Below are 20,645 nucleotides of genomic sequence, written 5' to 3'. Positions count from 1 at the left end.
GGGAGGAGCTAAGCCCCCATATGGCACTTGAAAGAAATGGGAGTGGCCACTGGAGCAGCGACACCCCCACCCCCCCCCCCAGGAGTTTCCTATGAGAAAATACGCAGCCGCTCTCCCCTTCTGCAGCCCACCCAGCAGCCCCCCGGTGCGTTTTTACTTGCCTTTAAGTTAGAAATTTCACAGCCACCGCTAAAATTCTTCAGTTGAATATCTGAAATAAGAAAAAGGTGAGAGGACTGAGAACTGGCAGGCCAGAGGTGCCAGGACCACCAGGACCACCAGGGCCAGCAGCGTCTTCATCAGGCTCAGCAGGTCACTCTGTCCACCACTTCTTTGCTGCTGCTTGCCTTGGCATGACCGCCCAGTGGATTGCTCTTACCTTGACTATTGTGCCCTTCTCATTCATCTTGGCATCCCACAAATGTCAGCACCTTTGGGGGGCACTTCAGGCACAGTCTAATTATATTTGGCCCACTCTGCCGTACCATCAAAGAGAGATCAGAGTTCAAGGTGACTCTGCCCTGCACTGCCAAAGTGGTCTACCCCTCTGCCAGCCTGGTTATCATCTCTGGTACACGGACCTAAAGTCTGTGTGGTCAGACCCCAACATGGGCTCGGCTTACCTTGGCACTGGGTTTCATTTACAATCCAGGTGATGCCAGTGCTGGGCAGATAGCCTGAGCGGCAGCTGCAGTAATACCCGCTGTCGGTATTGGTGCAATTGGCGTTGGAGCCACAGAGACCCGGAAACAGCTGGCAGTTGTCCACATCTGCAGAAGAAGTGTTTACATGGTAACCTAGCAACAGCACGCTTGAACTGAGCCCACTGAGGTCAGCACTGAGCTGACCAATCAGGGTCTGTCCCCAAGCTCCTTGCACCCACACCTCCCCTTATCCTGTGTCACTGACCGAGAGTGAACTGAGTGGACACCTGGCAGGACACGTCGATGGCACACTGGTCAAGTCCGTGGCCTGCAAAGTAAAAAAGGAAACGCGGTCAGCGCTGTCCCCTCGCCTCCTGACTGCCATCAAGTGACCAGCTCCGGACCTCCACAAATCATGGAGTTCACCCTGGACATAGCGCCTTTCACAGCAAGCGTCACATCAATAAGCCGTTGACAAAGAGCGAGAAGTGAAGTCCTCATACTGACCAGACCCGTTGGCCGGGGGGCCGGAGCACTGGGCGACCTTCTCAAAGAATTCCTCTTCACACATGTGATCTGCAAGAAATGAGTGCGGGCACAGGTCATCCCGGTCACCACACCTGTCCCCTCCGTGGTCCCTCTCATCGGCACCTGGACTCACCTTGGCTGAACGTGGGCAGGACGAGGCTGAGGAGCCAAAGCAGCAGAGCTGTGAAAAGAGAAGTGGAGAGGCGGCGGTGAGTCAGCTCTTATCAGGGCAAAGATGGCGATCTGCACACGAGAGCCGCCCGCCCATGTTGACCAACTTCTGCACAGACGCTAATCAGTGTGAGAAAGGAAAGGACGTAAAGCGCTACAGCAAGGGGGCAAGCAGGCATGGTGGGCGAAACTGGAATGGGCACCCGCTGGATATTCCATGAGTGGCAGCCTCGGTGGCTGTTCTTACCTTATATAGCGCCTTATCTCACACTGAGTGCCACTGTGCTGTTGGCAGGTTTGGCACACTTGCCAATCGATGGACAGGCTGGTGCCCATATCACAGGGTTAAGTGGGTGACATGCCATGTGGCCACACTGATGCCCAACTCTGTCTTTTACTGTTTTTCAGCTTGGCAGAGTGGCTAACATGGCTGCCTTACAGTTTGAGGGTCTCGGGTTCAAGTGCCAGGCTAATGACATGCAGTTGTGTCCCTGGTGCGCTCTTCTGTGATTTTCCTCAGCTCTCCCAAACTCTATAGGGGACCTGCTTGTGCGCGAGTGCCCCCTGTTATGGGCTGTGATCCAGTGTGGCGTCGGGTCTGTTGCCCAGCAGCCCCTTAAACCGGATTGAACTGGTTTTCAAGTCAATGGAGCTAAAGCTGTGGATCAGCTGACAGGGGGCTTCGATCTGCAGCAACGGCCATCACGTATCTTATGGAAATGAGCAGCTGGCGCTTCTTCACAAGACCCTGGCATAGTGGTGTGATGCCCAAATGCTGCAGAGGAGGTTCAGGTGCGGGGCACGTGGCTCATCCAGCACTGGACCCTCAGGCTACCCACTGCTGCCCACATGCCCCCCTAGCTGGTCTTACCCCGTTTCTGCTCTCTTCTGAGGTTCATCTCAGGCCTGCTCTCCCGGTCGCTCAAGTCAAGGTGGGTGAATCCCTGCTGTCCTCGGCTCTCCAGCACGCCTGTGGCCCTCTGGTCTCCTTGCGGTGGCTTTCAGGTCGCTTGCACTCGACACTTGGCTGCTTCCTCCTTCTCTGCTGGGCTTCCTTTGAGTTCAGACTTTTAACTTCCTGCTCGGCGGTGATGCGAGCCCAGGATGTGACTTGCTGAGGGTGAGGCTAACCAAGCGGACCTTATTAGACCATTTGCCATAGTTGGTGCCCTGGCTGGCATACTGGTGTGCTTAACTTGTCACATGGACACCTCTGTGGCCGAGTCCCAACGCTCAGCTGTCAGAAAAGTGTAACCATGCCAAAGGCATAACATGGGCACCCAGCCAGGATGCCAACTTAGGAGATGCCTCTGAAAGGCATGTGTTGGCCTATTGAAATGGCAGGTCCAGTAGGTGATGGTGGCACAGACATCCCAGTGGACTGGCATTGGCAGGGGTTGATTGGCCTCCCGCCACCCAAGAAAAGCCTCACAAAAGTGGAGGCAGAACCCTGGAGAAGACTGGCAAATGGGCACTGAGAGGAAACCTGAAAGGCCTGCCTGATATTACCCCAGTGAGTCTATGGGGGCGCCAGTGAGCACTGTAATGTCACACAGAGACTTCCACAAAGCCAAGCTGAAATAAGGATGGGGTGGCATGGAACACGACGTTAGACAATGCCCTCTGCTGGCACCCCAACCCCCCAGCCCAGCGGCCTGACTTCTCATTTCTTGATGTCAGATTACTGAGTAAGAGGAACATCAAAGACACTGAAAAGGAAAATGTTGTGTAAGCGATTCTCGTCTGAGGTGGCGGGCTTCTCAAAAAGAAGAAGAATCCAAAAAGCAGAAGAGCAAAGCGCCTGCTGTGGACCAACGGCATGGGGGGGCACCACTCCGTCCAGAGGAGATGTGACACATGGATCGTGCATGGGGGGGGGGTCCTTCTGTGGCAGGTCATGGAGTTGGCATTCTCACATTGCCAGCTTTGTTCACACAAACCTTGGCGTGTGTGGCCGGGGGTGGCACCAGTCAGTATGACATGAGTGTGGCTGCTAGGCACGATTTTCAATGTAATAAGCTCGAGGTGCCACGATGACTTCAACTGACAAATTCACTTCACCAGCCCAGGGCTGCAGAGCAGCAGTATGGGTGCCAGTCCATGCCAGGGTCCACTCACGCAGGGCCCGCTTGACCACCGCAGAGTCACCTGCCCACGTTTGTAATGTGAGAGGAAATCCCTGAGTAGCCTGAGAGAACATGCCAATGGCACATGAGCAGAGTAAATTGGCTTAAGACATGGGCAGCACAGGGTGTCACTCCCAGGTCCCATCAGAAGCCCCCATATTGCTGCTCGGTCTCAGACTCACAGGCCTTCACTGGCAGTCCGACCAGCAGGAGACACAAACCGCTGATTTGACTCCATTTGTGTTTAAAGAAAAAGTGAAGCTGTGGTGAGCGGGGCAGGAAGAAGAAACGGCTGACATGACAGAAAGCGAGCAGGAACAGGCCATCGAGCTCAACAGCGGGCGCAAGAAAAAAAACAAAACCATGGGCACAGTCTGAGACCCCCAAGTTAGGTGGTCATCTGCTGGCCTGCGCCACATCTCCTTAGTGTCTGGCTGATGGTAAAGTGAGGGGGTTAATAATAAGAAAGGGGGGGCTTAATGAAATCCTGCAGGGGCTGAAGCCCCCCAGTGCCCAAGTCTGTCTTGTCTTGTGGCATTCCATGTTAAGATGATGGACTGGTGAGCCAGCAGAACTGGGTACTATGCCACCCACAAGCTTAAAGGTCGGCATCAGCATGGAAGTTCTTAGGAGCTGAGTAGACAATTCGGGCTCGTCACCTACGGGACACTTTGTGTCACCAGCCTTTCACTGTTACTGCTCAAAAGCCATTCTGGAGCCATTAGAGGGCCACTCATTACTGTCACCTGAACACACTGGTGACATCCTTAGCCCTTTAGATGGGTGAGCTGATCAGAGATACTGAGAGGGCCAGCAGCCGAGGTCAGGGGGCTTGTAGTGGCACATCTACGAGGTCCAACAGACTCCAACAGTCACATGGCGTATATGTCAAAAGAGGAGTGGCACCAGAACGCATAGGTTGGCACTTTTCATAATGTGGGCATCTGAGGGGTTCTAACTGATCAGTTTAACATATGGGAAGGGCTGATCAGTGCGTGTGGTGGCTTCTGGGTATGGAAATGGGGGTCCAAAGAGAGGGGATGACGTGGAGTGAAACTGCAATGTGAGTCCATCATCATCACGTTATGGACGCGGAAAATCCTGACAGCCGCAAGACGACAAAGCGCCTGAGCAAGCTGATGGCCCGGGATGCAGGACAGAGGAGCAGGCTGGTCATCTTAAAAATGTCACATGGGATGCCACCTATGGAGGTCACCGAGTCCACTCAGCCCATCCAGGAGCCGATCACTTAAGCTGTCAACATGATGGATGAGTTGTCACCTGAAGTGGCGCCTTGCTAGGAGTGAAGACAAGTGTGGACCAGTGAGCATCTACAGGGGGCTGAGCCCTGCGTCCCAGAGCCATGGTGCCGAGCGTGGCAGGTGAGACTGAAAGGGAAGAGAAGATCGGAGGGTGTGGTGTGGGGGACGAAGCAAACGGCGGCGGCTAGTGAGGTCTGCAGTGGCTGGACCTTAGAACTCACCCGATCCACCACTGCTGTCTGGTGGTCCTGCGTCCACCGCATCTCGAAGTGTTCCATAAACACTCCGATCGAATCGAAAGCCACTGAAAGCATCAACAGCTCACGGTGATGGAGGACCCATAGGTTCTGCACGTCTTCTGACCCCTCTGAGTTCGGCTGACCTAAGTGGTCCTGCACATCCACTCTTCAGAGCATGTCTCAGGAGCGTCCAGCACCACTGCTGCTCCAGGCCCTGGTCACGTCACCTCTGGACTACTGAAGCTCTGTGATGGCAGGTGGCACATCTGCTGCTCTGCCAGCCCAGACGGGCACGCATCACCCCTCTCTTCAGATCAGCAGTGCACATTAAGTTCAGGTCCTGGATGGTGGCACCCACATATATGGAGACACTGGTGATGTCCACACGTGCCAGTGGGTTTACTAAAGTGTTACAGCAGTCAGGACCCCCCCAGGCCCATTTTAACTGTAATATATAGCGCCCTGTGCCTCACTGAAAGAGCGGCGCTGAACTTGTAGCCAGTCTGAAGTTACTCACAGTTAATACTCCACGTACTGTGCACCCCTCACTCGACTCCATCTGTCATCATTTCCTGCTCGTAAGTCTGTAATGGAGACAAAGACCCCACGATGAACATTTTATTTGAAATTCTGTTACACTGTCGGCTGTTTTAGGACGTGTCGCTGCGCACAGTGCGCCCTCTAGAGGACACCCCTGGACACACTGAAGACGGGAGCGGAGTCGGCAGAGAGCGGCAAACTCGTCGGGCCTGCGCGCATGCGCGCCTCTAGCAGCGCCAGTACACGTCAGGGCTCGGGATGAGCCGTCGATAAATTCAAATCAAACGGAGCCTTGCGACAATTAAAGCACAATGAGGACGTCGAGAGTGGCATTGACCGGCCTGCATGTCACTTTGTGAGACCCTCCCGCTTTTTAGGGCGATATAACGACCCTCTCGCCGTCGGTAATGCGGCTGTCCCATTCAGGCCTCTGGAAAAGTCGCGGCGAAAGTCGAAATAAAACGAACCGAACGGTTTAAACGGGGTGATGCAGAAATCAGAGCACCCAAAACAATTTCTGTAGCACAGAGGTCCTTATGTTAATTTATATCGGTCCTTTCTCTGGTTGGTGCCATCCCAAGGCACTTTACAAGTGCACCTCAATACAAGTCCGCACTTCGTGGCAGCCTCTGAGCGGTGCCAAGTGACAGCCCACCCCAGAACTCAAGGTAGTCGAGGGTACACAAAGAAATCGAGAGACTTCAAGGGTTTCCACAGCAACACCCCCAGAAGACCCCAGCACATTGGCGGCCCATTTCACTGTCCCGGCTGATTTCGTCACATGGGGGAGATTTGAGTCTTGACCGGAGGAGCAGACAAAGGCGGGCAGCGGCGGCGCTGGAATTTGAACCCGTGCTGAGGATCTGGGAGGCTGCAGCGTGAAGGGACCACGCGTGTCGGAGGCGCCACGTAGTGATTCAGGAAGGGCGACGCTTTTGAAACACGCGTGTCATGCGAAACCAGGGACGAATTTACGGGACGAGCTGACCGCCGTTAGGTGAGTGTCGGTGTCACTTAGGAATGAAGTACCGTCTGCAAAATACCAAACCCCCGCGATCATCTCTGCAACGCAGCCGACTTAACACTCAATTTGACATTCAGCTCCGTGGTTTTAAAAGAAAGAAAGAAAGAAAGAAAGAAAGAAAGAAAGAAAGAAAGAAAGAAAGAAAGAAAGAAAGAAAGAAAGAATCGGCGGCAAAAAGAGCAAGTTGCTTCCTTTGGAACTGTGAGTGGCCGGCGGTTTCATCCACAGAGCTCGCGAGTTTTTTGATGCGTTTTCATCTTTATACATCAGCGCCACTAGAGGGCGCACGTAAACCTTCTTTTGAAGTGCCGGAAGACGAGCGATGAAAAGAAAACTTCGGTCACTCAACGAGTGTCACCTCACTTAGCGTTCGAGAGGCAGGGAAACGCTGAAGTGAACGTAACGATGAGGGGCTGAAGAAGTCAAAATGCGCGCCCTGCTGCTAATGAACATCAGCTCTTAACAGCTAAGATGTCGGCCAGAATGAAATCTGCAGAGTCATCATCATCATCGTCATCGTCATCATCATTACCAGACCGTCCATCCAGTCACCTTCCAAACCGGCTTCATCCTGAGCAGGGCAAGCACAGGGTGCAAGGCAGCAGCAGCACCTGGAGAGGGCGCTAGTCCAACAAGGAGTGAACGGACACACACAAACGTGGCCAGTGTACAGTAGCACTGCCGATCTGCCTTTTATTATTATTATTATTATTATTATTATGCAATGGGTCTCAGAAAAAACCCTAATGGGGGACCTGGAGAAACTGAGTGAAGTGGGGGTCACATAAACTTAGATGCTGGGGGCCGAGGTGTGCTGGGGTGCCACCCCATTTCCATTCACTGAGGCTCTCTGGGATGTCACACAGTGCCACCTGAAACTCCACATTCACCTCTTCTTAAAAGAGTCTTCATCATTACACATCTGCCTAAGCCCATCACTGCACAAAGTCCAACATCGATGTTTACCCTTGTAAATGAACCCTCAGCCAAGGGCACCACAGGTGGCACCAAAGAGCTGGGTGGGCCTTTGAACTCCTGGCCTGCACGTGTTCAGTTCCCAGGCGCCAGCCACAAAAGGAAACTAGTCAGCTGAGCTCTCGTCTTCTTCGATCCTCATGAATTCATCAGCCCTCACGGGTCATGCCAGCTTTCTTGCCCAACTTTCTGAATGCTCAGCAGTCCAACAACCAATGTGGGCAGATGAGGCTGAGGTGGAAGTAGGCAGATAAGTAACAAACTGGGCATGCCGACAATGATATCTGAGTGGAAAATCAGAGGTTCTGGAAAGAAAGGACGGTGGTCTGCTGTGGACAAGTGGGTGCTGGGGGCCACAATGGTGGGTGCTCCCTTGAGAGAGAGGACAGTGTGGTGCCTCTGCCTCTTATGACTTGTAATAATTATCAACATATGGACTTTTGAGTCAGGTGGCATGACTGACATATGTGTGCAGAGGGAGGCAGCACATGTGACAGAGGGCACCAGATGGTGCCAGGCTCCAACTGTCCCTTCATCCATTTTCTAAACCCACTTATCCTGAGCAGTGAAGCTGGGGCCTGTCTGGAAGGCAGTAGCAACATTTGGAGGGGGTGCCAGTCCATGACAGGCTGACGGGCAGCTGGTGATCGCTTATCCTTTGGGGGTTTCAGGGCTGCAGGTCACCATGAAGCCCCTCAATTGGTCAAGTCGGGTCCATTGGTAGGCAGGTGGTGTTTGTCCCACAGCTGTGATGATGTGACGTGGCCTTGAGCTAATCAGCTGGCATGTGTTCAGTTCACACCAGGAGATCACACACACACACACACACAGGGGTATAAAAAGAGAGACGGAGAAGCAGAGACGACACAGCCACCCACTCCGCCATGAGGGACGTCACTCTTCATCTTCTTCTTATTGCCATCGCTGGTGTGGCAGTCAACGGCCAGGGTAACGCTGCTTTCTTTTCTTGTGCTCTTGTTGTCTTCCTGTGTGGCGCCATTTCTTAAATGTGAGGCGCTTACTGTGAGGGTCTGTCCTCGACATGTTGATGGTACCACTGAGCTGCGGCCACATTTTATTTCTGCTCGACGATATTTTAGCTGGATGCCCAACCAGGTGCCCTTGGTGCCAGCTGAGCATGTGACCGTCCTGCTGCTTTCTCCAGCTGATGCCTGCACACCTGTGTCACACTGGCACCAAATTTATGTGGACTGCAGCCCACACTCCTGATTCTGTCCAAGGTGACAAACACCAGAAGTTTTGATCAATGACACCAGGTCACCTAAGGGTCGTGTGTCCCCAACATGGCCGAATCCGAAATGGATGAGTGGGTTAGACCTTTGAACGCAGAAGTTGTGTGGATTGATGGGTTGGAAGTCCTCCTCCATTGTCCCCAGTTTTGTTTCCTACCTTGATGCTTGTGGTTTTCTGTGTTCCATTTTCAGAACTGCGTTGGCAAAACGACTACGACAAGCCGCTACATTTCATGTGCCCCACAGACGGATCCATCAATTACATTAAAAGGTGAGACGCGTGTCCCCGTCCTCCCTGCTGGTCTGTAGTGGCACCTTACTGGGTTGTGTGGCTCCACGTTGACAAAGAAGCACCTCATTGTGTGACGGGGTCTTTGTGCTTCTTGGGGCTTGGAAAGGTTCTTAATATGAGGACAAACCAGAAATGTCACCAGGGTAGTCACAGATCTGAGCTGAGCCCCTGTTATTGGGTGAGGGGTCCATGTAATCAGATGTCCTCTCAGGGATCTTCACGTGGCTACTATGGGAAACAGAAATGGGTCCTCTGTGGCAGCACCCTGAAGTCTGCATGTCCTCCCCATGTCCAAGTGGCTTTCCTCCCACAGTCCAAAAACACACTGGTAAGGTGGACTGGCACGGCTAAAGTGCACCCGGTGTGTGTGTTCAACCCCCATCCCACCCTGTGCCCGCTGGCTTGGGCCCCCGCTGCTCCACCACTCTGCTCGGACACTGGATGTGCTCCGGCGCCCTCTGCAGCTGTCTAAGGGGCTCGTGGCTCTTGGTGGGTCGGCCAGATGTCCTCTGTGTTGTGAAGAATGAGCTGCAGGTCATTGGCCAGACAAGCAGTACAGTGAGGTCTCCTTCTCTGGATGTCACCTGTCATATTATGATGATGATGATGATTACATTTTATGTTTCATTATCTCCTCACAGGCAGGCCAGGGACTCGTTAGGAAGTCAGCCACATGAGGGCTACCATCAGATGGTGGATTCATTTTGCTCTGGTCTCTCCCCACAGCATCCACCACAACCATGCCGAGGACTGCCTGTGGGACCTCTCCTGCAAGCCCACCTTTGACAGCTACCCCCGCTGCTCCTGGTCCAATTACGTCAACTGGTTTGATGAAGAGTTCTACTACAGCTGTCCGGGCAACTCGGTCATGAGCGGGATGTACAGCTACCATGAGAACAAGCAAGAAGATCGCAGGTAAGGCCATCTTCTGGGCGGCTAGAGGGGCTTCATACTGAGACACAAGAGGGTGCATGTGGCGTCTGTCGCCTTGGAGACGGCCTACATCTGCAGGTGTGGAGGTGTGTGAGACAGAAGTGTGTGACGATCATCCAGGATGTGTGTGAGGCGGTGAGGACCTGGGCTGACCCCCAGTCAGAGGAGGTCCACACCAGTGTGGTCTGCTTATGGATGTGTTGAGTCCTGGGGTGAAAGTCCAAGTGCAGGCTTTGTGCCGATGACACGGTGCTGTGTGACACCAGAGAAGAAGGAGAAGGGCTTTGGAACTCAAAGGGTTAATGAAAAACAGGAAGGAGATGGACCACCTGAGATGTCAGCCTGCAAGGGGAGCCACTGAAATGAGGGGACCAAGATGGAGAGCTAGGTGTGAGGATGGACAGCTGAAAGAATGGGATGGAACATGTCATGTGATCAAGGAATTAAGGTGAGGGGGTTAAAGGTCAGCACTGGCGCATGGAGCGGAGGTGTGGGCACTGAGGGGCATGCAGGAGAAGAAGCCAGAAAGGAGGACATTGAGATGGATGTGTGGAGTTAGGAAAGGACAGAAGAACAAGACATGAGACAATGAGAGGGACAACAGGAGTGGGAGAGAAGAAAAAGAAAGGACAGGAACGGGCGTGTGGTGATGACGTGGGCAAAAGAATGATGGGAGTGGAAGTCCAGGGGCAGGGAAAGAGAGGCAGGAGAAAGTGCAGGTGGACAGAAAAGTGAAAGAAAATCAGAAGGGAAAGGACATGACTGTCTGGAGAAGGAACAGCAGCTTCACACAGGAGTGGCAAATGAAGAAGACGAAGAAGAAGACGAGTTCTGTCTGTGGGGTACGGCAGGAGAGCTGCGACTGGAGACACTGGTGACGTGACGGGGGGTCTCATGGAATGAGAGGCAGGAGAGCAGAACACGGGGACAATGAAAGAGATCGACGGCCCACCAGAACAAACTTGGGGTCCTCTCACTTCTTTCTTTCTTTCTTTCTTTCTTTCTTTCTTTCTTTCTTTCTTTCTTTCTTTCTTTCTTTCTTTCTTTCTTTCTTTGTCAGTATCAGACGCTTCTCTCTTCTGTCTGTCCGTCTCCTCTCCCTGGGTGTCCTTCATTCACAGGTCTGGCCAGACACACACAGTCACAAAGTGCCCTTTGGTGTGTCACAGTCTGTGTCATCGCTCAGTGCATTTCTTGTCACCTCAGACACGTTGCCCACGAGACCCCAGGTGCTTTTTTCCTCGCCTCGGTCCACCTGCTGTCACGTCGCCTTTTCTTTTGCAGATGGAAGTTCTACTGCTGTGACGAGCCGGGGGTCTGCAGTTACGACTGCTACTGGACCAACTTCGTGAACAACTTTGACGAAATGTTTGAAACGTCCGTCCCAGCCCACTACTACCTGACCGGGGCTGGTAGCTACCATGACAATGGGAAAGAGTAAGACGCCATTTAATATTCAAGTAATGACATCTGAGGGGCTTCAGATGAGGCGGCCCCCTGGGCTGGCACTGATGCCTGTAGCTGGCGCTCTACCCACCTGTGTCTGCTCTGCAGCGCCCCCTGTGAAGTTTCAGGCATTTAGCACTCATCGGCTATTACTTTTTCTTCTTTCCTTGTAGGGATCGCCGCTGGAAATATCGCTTCTGCACGAGGTCAGCGTGTACAAGACAAGAGGGACAAGAGGGAGAAAAGGGACACGAGGGACAGGGCGAGGACAGTGGGCCACTGGCTTAACATGCCTTTGTTCAAATAAATGAGATTTATTAATTCACACTAGTAGTTGTGGTTTAATGATGCCCACTCCATGCCTGGGATGACACTGACGCCACCCCCTCAGCAGGTGAAATTGCACTTGATGTCATGGCTGGCATGGAGCTCACATGTTCAAATTCTACACTGTCACACCCAAGTGGCTATGGCACAGCCCCCAATAACCAGCTCCTGTGCCCAAGCAGCAGTCATAACGACTGAGCCAGATGGTACTCGCCAGTGCCCAGTCTTCTGTTGGCCATTAGGGTTGGGCTGCTGCTGGCCTTTCTGTCACCAGATACACACACAGACTTTTCTTTCATAGGATTTTCGTTTCAGTTCATTTAAATTAAAGTCATCAGTGGGTATCACCAGTAAGGGGATGCCACCCAGGGCACAATGACAGTGGGCAAGATACCCATGACCAACTACACTTGAACTTTGAGAGATCAGAAAAAAAAGCTGCAAAGACAAAAGGAGAATGTGCCAACTGTACATGGGCAGGGGTCTGGACCGGGTACAGTAGACACTGGCGGCAGCAGCGCCCACTCGTCTATTCTGGAGGGCATCAAATGTAAACTCTTGTGAATCTCACTCGGTGTCTCATGAATGTCCTCTAATGCCACTGTAGTCCTCCAAAGGTCAAGCCTTCGACTACACGGCCATCACCTTCAGTGTCACTCGTGCCAATCGACCTCGAAACTCGTGTGCCCAGCTACTGTACTGTAAGTTAACTTTTAACTGAAATGCACTTCCTCTCTTTACACTTCTGCTTCATTTGCTATTTTTACACAAACCATTAGGGTCACTTTGTGGTCACATTTTAATGCTCGAGTGCGCCACTCAAACTTCAGTCAGATACACAAGAAGATCCTCGGCACTCTGAACCAGCATGGCAGAAGAGAACATCTATGGGAACGAGGTCTTTATAAAGACGATCAAGTTGGAGCGAGGTGAGCTGCCATCGAACCTGCTGGGCAGATGGGGGGGACATTTGAGAGGATAAGGGGGCCTCATTAGGGGGTGCGATATGACTGGAGATGGGCACCACAAAACTGACTGATAGACAGATGGGTGTGAAAGGCGCTATATATCATGCAGACCAACACATGGAAGCCTTCTCTCAAGGGGCCTCTGTCCAGCTCTGTTTTTCTTTCCTTTTCGTCTTAATTTCTGTTTATCGTCCTTCTTAACAGAACCTGGTGACGCTGATGACTGTGACTATGAAGACCCTGACCAGGAAATCTGTGAGGCGGAAGAAAAAACAGAAAAAGCCGAGGAGAAGACAAAGGGTGAGGCACTGAAACGGAGGGCATCACTGGGTACTTGTGATTCCACCTGCAGGTCCTATACACTCAAACCTGCCACTTTGTCCCCAGGGACTTCTTGTGTGACCGGCCCAGTGGGCACACAGGGAGACCACTCCACACAATGAATAATAGTCTGTTTTTGTTTCCTATGTATCTCATATAGAGTATAGTGCCTTATATAGTGAGTGTCTAGCTATGGTAGAGTGGCGCTGAAGTGACACTTTCGTTTGGCCCCCCAATTAGGAGGTGACTCCCTGCAGGACTGTAAGGTTTCTCCCTGCGGTGTCCTGCCCTTGAAATGAAGATCAGACGAACGGCGGTAGCTGCACCCGTTCAGACGCACACGGAGGGCTGTCGCGTCTTTGGAGGATTAAGGACCCTCAGGGGGTTGTGTCGCCATTTTGTTTGGTGTCGCTTACTTGCTGTCGCTGGTTTGGAAGTGTCGGGACGGGAAAGTGTAGTAAGGTTTTAAAAAGCGACGCTGCGGATCGGAAAGGTGCGTTCCAGCGGGCGCGGGAGTCCGGAAGGCAGCAACGCCAGTTCGTGAGCCGGTGAGCACACGTGTGCGCGCCCGCGTCTACGGCTGGCTCACTTACTTTAACGGGGCGCGGTCCACGTGACAGGGGAATGGGTGACCAGGTCCCTTGTCAGCTGATCGTGGGAGAAGCTTATTAAAGCCTGGCATTCTGGGTAACTAGAAGGTTTGTTGGACTGAATGTGCTGTGCCAGGGAAGAAAAGGAAGAGAATTTGGGTGTGTGCCATTTTCACATTATTTGTGTTTTATTTTTCAGATATTTATTGTGCATTTTAAGAACTATTTATTGTTTTCACACTTTTGTGAAAGTGCACTCCTTGATCTGTTTTATTGTACAATAAATGGCACCTTCCTTTAAAACTTCACCCGTTCCACTGGCACAGTCCCCTCTATGAAGGTCCGGGGCTCTGCCCGGTTTACCAGTGAAGGACCTGAGGTCGGCCTGACATCCTGTTAATGCGCATGGACTTCTCTATCCTGACCGACTCCTTCGTTTGCAACTCCTCAGTTACGATCGAGGAGCACACAGGTGGCACAGGTGGCACAGGCGGCACAGGCAGCTGGGGCCTTATGCGTTTATTTGATGTTCAGTCCATTGTCTTCTCTGTGTTTTTATCGATTTGTTCTTCTCTTGTATTTGTGTGAGTTGTTCTGAGGACACGTGCAGGTGACGATCTTCTAGAACTGAGCCCACCTGACACCAAGGCTGACTCGTTAGACATGCTCCTCTCGGTGGGCTTGACAAGTTAAAGCCACTGCAGGTCCTCTCACACTTTGCCACCTGAGACCATCAAGTCGATTAGCAGAGGTGACCACATCACAGAGCTTCTAGTCAGGCCTCAAGTGGTTAAACTGCAGACCAACATCCTCCTTGTCACTGACGTGTCACATGCGTCCCCTCCACTCCACTGACTTTTGTTTCTTGTGGCAGCTGAGGCTCCTGCAGTGAAGCTTCTTCCTTGAGTCTCGTCTGGTGGGCAGGGGCGCCCTCCACAGGCAATGTGTGGTCACAACGGCCCGTCACTTTGAGTGGCAGAGCAGAAAGACGCTCCCACGAGGCTCTCCTCCTCCTCCATCTCTTCTGGCTCTCCTTTTGGGTGGCACCTGACTGACATTGTAACTGTCCCCTCAACTTGTCCTTGCAGATGTCCCTGAGAAGAGGTCCCGCCCAGTCTGGCCGCTCTACGGGCTCCACGCTGCTGGTGCTGCTCTCTGGATTGCCGTTCTGATCTTCATTTTCTTCAAATGTGAGTAGACATGACTGGTATTGTGGGGGGGTCTTAGGGTGCCCCCTTTGTCATTTATTATGTGGACCTAAACAGAGGGTCCATGTTTACTCGCGTTTTATTTATTCATTCATTCCATGCTCCAATTTATAAGGTTTGTGAAGTTTGCCCTTAGCTGCCCGCCAGCGGTGCCCCTTTCAATGTTGGCCGCTGCCCTCATTGCTTTCTTATCACTTAGCTTGGCTCACATCTTAACGTCTTTCACTGCCGATGCTTTCAATGCTGCTGTGGAGTTTTTGTAATATGAAGATCGAGACCCCCAAGTGCTATCAGCGACAGCCCCCCTGGACCCCTACAGAGCAGGACACTATACATTACCAGTCCACTGTGCCCCCCCAGGTCCGCCTCATGCGAGGTGCTTTCAAGCTTCGGACCTCCCATTGCCCATCCAGAGTTAACGTGACGTGTGACACTTTACACTTCCTGCCATTACATGTAAGGGTCCCCAGCCCCCCTGGGATGACAGGACTGATTCTCTACCACCTGGTTTGGTGTCACCTGCAGACTGACGCCGCTCGACCACCTGAATAGACCAGAAATAGCAGCACTGCCCCCTGCTGGGCGCCACTCCTAACATCACCTAATTGCGCTCGCCGTAACCCTTTGTCCGCCGCGGTCAAGCCGACTTTGTGCCGTAAGCAGAAGGGGTGAGAGACGCAGTGTGGGGTCTTTGTTGTCATCTTGGGCAAAGCCGTAACAGTGGGAGTCGCCCAAGCCTTGATTTCTAATAACGATGCCAGTTCAGGGTCAGCGTGCCAGTTGGCTTCCTGCCATATTTTCAGATTAGTTTAAGCAGAAGAGAAGACTCCGATCAACACGGCAAGAAGTGACATCTATGACCCTGGGAAGTGGTCCTCGGTCCACAGCTTTAGGGTCTTTGGGAGGAAGCAGCGATGGAGAAGAAAAGACAACAAAACAAAATGAAACACAAAAGCTCAGAACATCAAAAGAAAGGTGTGACCCCCACAGAAATCATCCTGAGCCCCCAAAGGGATGGGCAGGCAGGTCTGGTGGTCACTTCAGTGACAGTCTGGAGTGGTCTGTTAAAAGATGATCTTGTTAATTGGGGTGGCCGTCCCAAACTCTGGGTGCCATACAGGTGACGCAGGTTAGCTTGGGGGGCAGCAAGATTCGGTGGACCTTGGTGGGCACACGGGAGCAGAGTGAGGGGCTGAGGTAGTCAAAGCCACGTGAAGCTTTATGTCCGTCCATCCTGTAAGACCCCAGGAGCAGTGAAGGTGCCACAGGACAGGTGTCTTCTCTCGGCCCCTGAGATGCCCACCCAGGTGACTGTCACCATTTCTCAGTTCAGCTGTAGTGACCAGAGATGGACAACCAAAGAGCATGTCACGCCAAGGGATTGTCATGGGACTGGACCGGATTGAGTCACTTTGGTCACTTAGCCCCCAGTGACATTTCAAGTTCCTCGAGGTCACTTATCGCCTTGTCACATGTGCGTGTGTAGGGGACAGTTTAAGGGTTAGGGTGACCGTAATGAGAGCCAGGGGGCGCTGTTGACTGACACCCCTTCAGTTTCTCTCTCTGCCGACCTGAAGACACATGTGATGTCACTTCCGGTTTCCGCCCACCTGGACCCGCCTCTTCCTGCCAAGACCCAGTGCCATCTTAGCCAGTCTGTTCAGTGACTCGCGTCGTTACATCGTCTCGTGTCGTTTCTAAGCGCCTTACCCGCGTTTTCTTTTGGATATACGACGTTAGCCTTCAAGGTGCCCCCCGTGTCCTTTAGTTACAGGGTCTTTTTTTCCCATTTTCTGCCCCTCTGTCAGGTGGGTCTCAGGTTTGATGGGCCCACACTGGCCACCCACCAAAATGCTTTTAAGAGTCCAAGCTGCCTTCAGGGTCTATGTGGCGGTGGAGGACCACGAGGCTCGCAGCTCTCCTCACGTCCGTCCGTCTGATTTCTCTTTCAGTTTCTGAAGTTTCATCCCAAGTGAAGACTCTGCAGAGTGCAGGTGAGACAGAAGACATGGAGGGTTGAAAGGGCAGGGGGGTCCATCGCTCTGACTGGCGTCCTTCCTCACACTCGTGGCTCCCTCTGTTCTTTTGTTTTAGATGTTAATATCTCGTCCCGGCTTGACAAACTGGAACTGGACCTGAAGAAGATGGGTGAGTGTTTGAAACTGGAGAGGGTTAGGGTTAGGGTGGGCACCAAGCGTGGTGTGGTGGAGGACGTGGGTGGTCTCGGCCAGTGGCTCTTTCTCTTTTAGCCTCAGAATCCACAGGTGAGACAGAAGACACTAAGGAGACTAAAGAGCAGGGGAGTCTGTCGGCCCCTCAGAGTTGAAGAGGATGGAGACATCAGTTGGGGCTTGGTGGTCACCGGCCATCAAGTGGCACGGGCCAGTGGCCATTTCTGCGACTCCTCACACTCTTGGCTTTTTTTTCAGATGCTGACATGGCGGCCAAGTTTCGCAGACTGGAGCTGACTTTGCTGTCAAACAGTGAGTGTCCCTCCATGTGGTCCTGTCACACAGCTGTCCCCTCAGTGTCCCCAGGATCATCATTTTCTTGGTGACCTTCTTTGACAGACCTGTAATGTCCTTGAGGAGTTTGGTCTGAGTGATGAAGACAATCAGGCGACAGGCAAGTGACATCCTAGTCTTCCTCACACTCTTGTCTGTGTTTCAGATAGTGACTTGTCTTCAAAGCTCAAGAAGCTGGAATCGGACCTGAACAAGATGGGTGAGTGTTTGAAACTGAGGGTCATGTCCGCCATTTCAGTGCTCTGTGCCCACCGAGTCCTTGGTGTGATGGTGACAGACGAGTTATGAGGTGGGTCCTTTATAGTGTGACAAAACACAAGGCAGTGTCACCACCAGAGCACACCCTCCAGTGGCACGTCGATGGCAAAGGAGACGATGACACGGCCAGCAGATGTCTGCCAGTCCTCTAAGTGACACCTGCTGTCTATGTGGGTGGATCTTTGAGGCACAGGGCCTGAAAGGGGTGGAGCAGGAGGCGGGGTCACTACAGTCTTCAGATGTGAGACAAAAGCATCCGTGTCTGCTTGTCCTGCTGTGGCGTTGGACGTCACACCGCGAGGTTCAAATCCCACCCCTGACACCACTGTGTGACCCTGTCTGGGCTCCAACTGGAAAAACAACGAGAAATGGAGCCAACTGTATCTGAGACGTGGGCTCAGGTAAAGGGATCGGCCAAATTAGAATGTCACTCCTGTCACTCCGTTCTGCTTTTTTACAAGTCCCCGATCTCTTTGTCATTTGTTGTGGGTGAGTCCCCATTCATCCACGTTGTGCATGTTGAGAGTCTGACTGTCCTGTTTGGGTGGGCTCATCTGACCCGACTGGACGTTGTCCTTTTCTTTCGACAGCCTATAACTGGTTTGACTTCGGCAGACACAAGTACTACTTCTCCATCGAGAGGCGCAACTGGATGGCTGCGCGGGACGCCTGTGTCTCCGTGTTCTCCTACCTGGCAGTGATCAACAGTGAGGACGAGAAGGTATATAGCGCCTCCCTCAACCACCCTTCCCTTTCACAAGTCCCTGTTTTGTCTCTCTGAAGCACATGTGGTCCGCAGATGGGGGTCCATTTGGGGGGTCTTACCGTGAGGAGCTCCTGCTAAAGCACCAGAGGTGGGCATGAAGAATGGAAAAAGACAAAGTTGGCAGTGGACATGCTGGTGGGCCGCCATGAATGAAGCAGAGGAGAGGAACGTGGACAGGCAGCCATTGTGTCCTTTTGTGTCCCACTCTGTTCTTCCTCCTTTCTTTGCAGAACTTCATCAAGAATAAAATCACAGAGGACTTCTGGGTTGGACTGAGTGACCTGGAGAAGGAGAACGAGTGGAAGTGGATAACTGGAGAGTCTGTGGACAAAAGGTGGGTGCTGGGTGAACATCTGGGTTTGGGGGGGGTAGTGGGGCTGTGCTGGGGTCTGCCTGGTGGCTTAGGGCTCTATGAAGTGACAAAGTGGCCCCAAGAGTGGCGCCACTGATGCTGCGGTGGGAGTTGGCCAGATCTCAGTGCTAATGGACAGACATTGTCAGGGTCCTTTCATGTCACCCGGTTTGGAGCTTCTTGGCCCACTGAATGTCATTGTGTGTCCTCGATATCAAAGATTTGGGGTGTTTGTTATCACGTTTACTGGTGAGCTGTCACGGCACTCTGAGGTGGCACTCGGTGAAGGGCACCTTGTGAAAAATACATAGAATGGTCAAAAACATTAAAGATTGACTGACATGGGTGACTGGCACAGCAGAGTGACGCTGACTCCATCAAGCACTCTGCCAAGGCCCTTCTGTCACATGAAAGCCCCCTTAAGGGTGACAGCTTCACCAGCTTGCTGCCCACCAACTTCCTGCCAGTTGTGCCAACAAAAAGGTCTTCAGACCACCTAGCACTGTCATTGGACGGAGCGACACACCAAAGGCCAAACCCACTGATGACCACACCTCCTATGTGATGGCTATCAGCTCTGCCCCTTTGAATGCCAACCTTCTGCCCATTCTTGGCTCCTGTGGTCTTTGAATGCCAAAGTGATGAGGTGGAGGAAGACAGAGAGACTGACAATCAGGAAAGCCGTGATGAGAGCTCAGCAGACCCTCACTGCCTTTCTGAGAAAGAGAGACCCTCATGTCAGGGGCTCAGACGGTCACATGGTCCAATCTCTGGGGGTCCACTCGTGTTGGCAGGCGAGGATCTGCCATTTGAAATGTCGCAGAGCAGACAAAGACACAGCACAGAAGAGAAGGAAAGAGAAAAAGTGCCATGAAAAGAACTAAGAAAGGAGGAAGGAATGGCAGAACGTGTGGTCTCCGGCCCCCCGGACCCCATTCTGCACCAGAAATGAGGCCTCCCTCCCTCAGAGTCCACACCGTCACCAGAGCATGCAGTGCCTGTGGCTGCAACACCAGAGGGCAGAATGGCGCTGCCAGTTAATTGAACTCGTTAATGCAGTGAGCAGACATTGGGTTAGGGTTAGGGTGGTCTTCATCTTTTAGAGCTGCACTAACATTCACTGCATTGATGATTTACAGAATTGTGATTAGCTGTGTGGCGGGCGCACGGAGAATGAGAAGGAGTGAACGGGTGCCAGAGAGGGTCTTCAGAGCGATGCCAGAGGGGAGCCATTCTTGATTCCCAAAAGATCCTTTAGATCCATAACAGACTCTGTGCCCGACTGAAATCCCATTGGGGGCAAAGCAAAGGGCAAAGTCAAAAATGGCCAAATGCCACCTGCAGGCGCCACGTGGGTCGGACACCGAAGGCTCTTATTGGTCGCTCATCCTACTGAAGTTTTCTGTTGTTTCTCATCTTGTTGTTCTTCAGATTTTGGGCGCCTGGTGAGCCAAACAACCAGAATGAAGAAGACTGTGGGGAATTTAAGAAAAGTGGGACGCTGAATGACATTCCCTGCACGGCTGAGAAGCTGTGGGTCTGTGAAAAAAACCCGTCAAGCAGCCGGTAGATGAAGGGGGGCTGCCAGGGTGCAAGTCGAGGTGCTGGTCGTCACCGCCTGGCCTTGCTGCTGTGGTTTTTTTTGAAATTGGAATTTCCAATAAAATCAATCAATCAATCAATCAATAAAGTCATCAATAAATGCAATTCACGTGTTGCGTAATGAACTCAAACGAGTGAATTCATTATTTTCATTATTTGACGAGTTTGAACTTTGACCTGCAGGCTCATCCACTCCCAATCTGACCCTCACAGAATGCCCACAGGATGCCAGGCTGCCAGAGAACGCGTGGCATGCCGTAATTCAAACCAGGTGACCTCAGCCATTTCCACAGAT

General features: G+C 52.4%; 3 protein-coding genes across 4 annotated transcripts; 2 read left to right on the top strand and 1 right to left on the bottom strand.

The window, feature by feature from the left end:
- Positions 1–61: 61 nt before the first annotated feature.
- On the bottom strand, positions 62–2,632 carry LOC127526137 (adhesion G protein-coupled receptor E1-like). Of its 2 annotated transcripts, XM_051920561.1 has the most exons (6): positions 2,215–2,632; positions 1,306–1,353; positions 1,152–1,220; positions 910–972; positions 624–770; positions 62–211 (listed from the first exon to the last, which is right to left on the bottom strand). In XM_051920561.1, the coding sequence occupies exons 1-6, from the start codon at positions 2,240–2,242 to the stop codon at positions 90–92; spliced, it is 477 nt and encodes a 158-aa protein (XP_051776521.1). In that variant the 5' UTR covers positions 2,243–2,632; the 3' UTR covers positions 62–89. The 2 variants fall into 2 exon arrangements, with proteins under 2 accessions (XP_051776521.1, XP_051776520.1); XM_051920560.1 differs by having other exon boundaries at positions 80–770; positions 2,215–2,631.
- Positions 2,633–8,383: 5,751 nt separating this feature from the next.
- Positions 8,384–11,760, top strand: LOC114667409 (hemagglutinin/amebocyte aggregation factor-like). Its single transcript, XM_028822704.1, has 5 exons — positions 8,384–8,457; positions 8,955–9,033; positions 9,781–9,969; positions 11,272–11,424; positions 11,607–11,760. The coding sequence occupies exons 1-5, from the start codon at positions 8,394–8,396 to the stop codon at positions 11,719–11,721; spliced, it is 600 nt and encodes a 199-aa protein (XP_028678537.1). The 5' UTR covers positions 8,384–8,393; the 3' UTR covers positions 11,722–11,760.
- A 127-nt stretch (positions 11,761–11,887) lies between these two features.
- On the top strand, positions 11,888–20,364 carry LOC114667406 (hepatic lectin-like). The gene is made up of 10 exons (XM_028822698.2): positions 11,888–12,689; positions 12,933–13,028; positions 14,728–14,829; positions 16,800–16,841; positions 16,942–16,995; positions 17,277–17,330; positions 17,518–17,571; positions 18,221–18,351; positions 18,627–18,730; positions 20,180–20,364. The coding sequence occupies exons 1-10, from the start codon at positions 12,629–12,631 to the stop codon at positions 20,316–20,318; spliced, it is 837 nt and encodes a 278-aa protein (XP_028678531.1). The 5' UTR covers positions 11,888–12,628; the 3' UTR covers positions 20,319–20,364.
- The last annotated feature ends 281 nt before the right edge of the window (positions 20,365–20,645 follow it).

This window comes from Erpetoichthys calabaricus, chromosome 17 (genome assembly GCF_900747795.2).
Source record: "Erpetoichthys calabaricus chromosome 17, fErpCal1.3, whole genome shotgun sequence".
In the NCBI taxonomy this organism is placed as follows: domain Eukaryota; kingdom Metazoa; phylum Chordata; class Cladistia; order Polypteriformes; family Polypteridae; genus Erpetoichthys; species Erpetoichthys calabaricus.
Note: the sequence above shows the minus strand (reverse complement) of the source record. Positions and strands in the feature narration are given on the sequence as shown.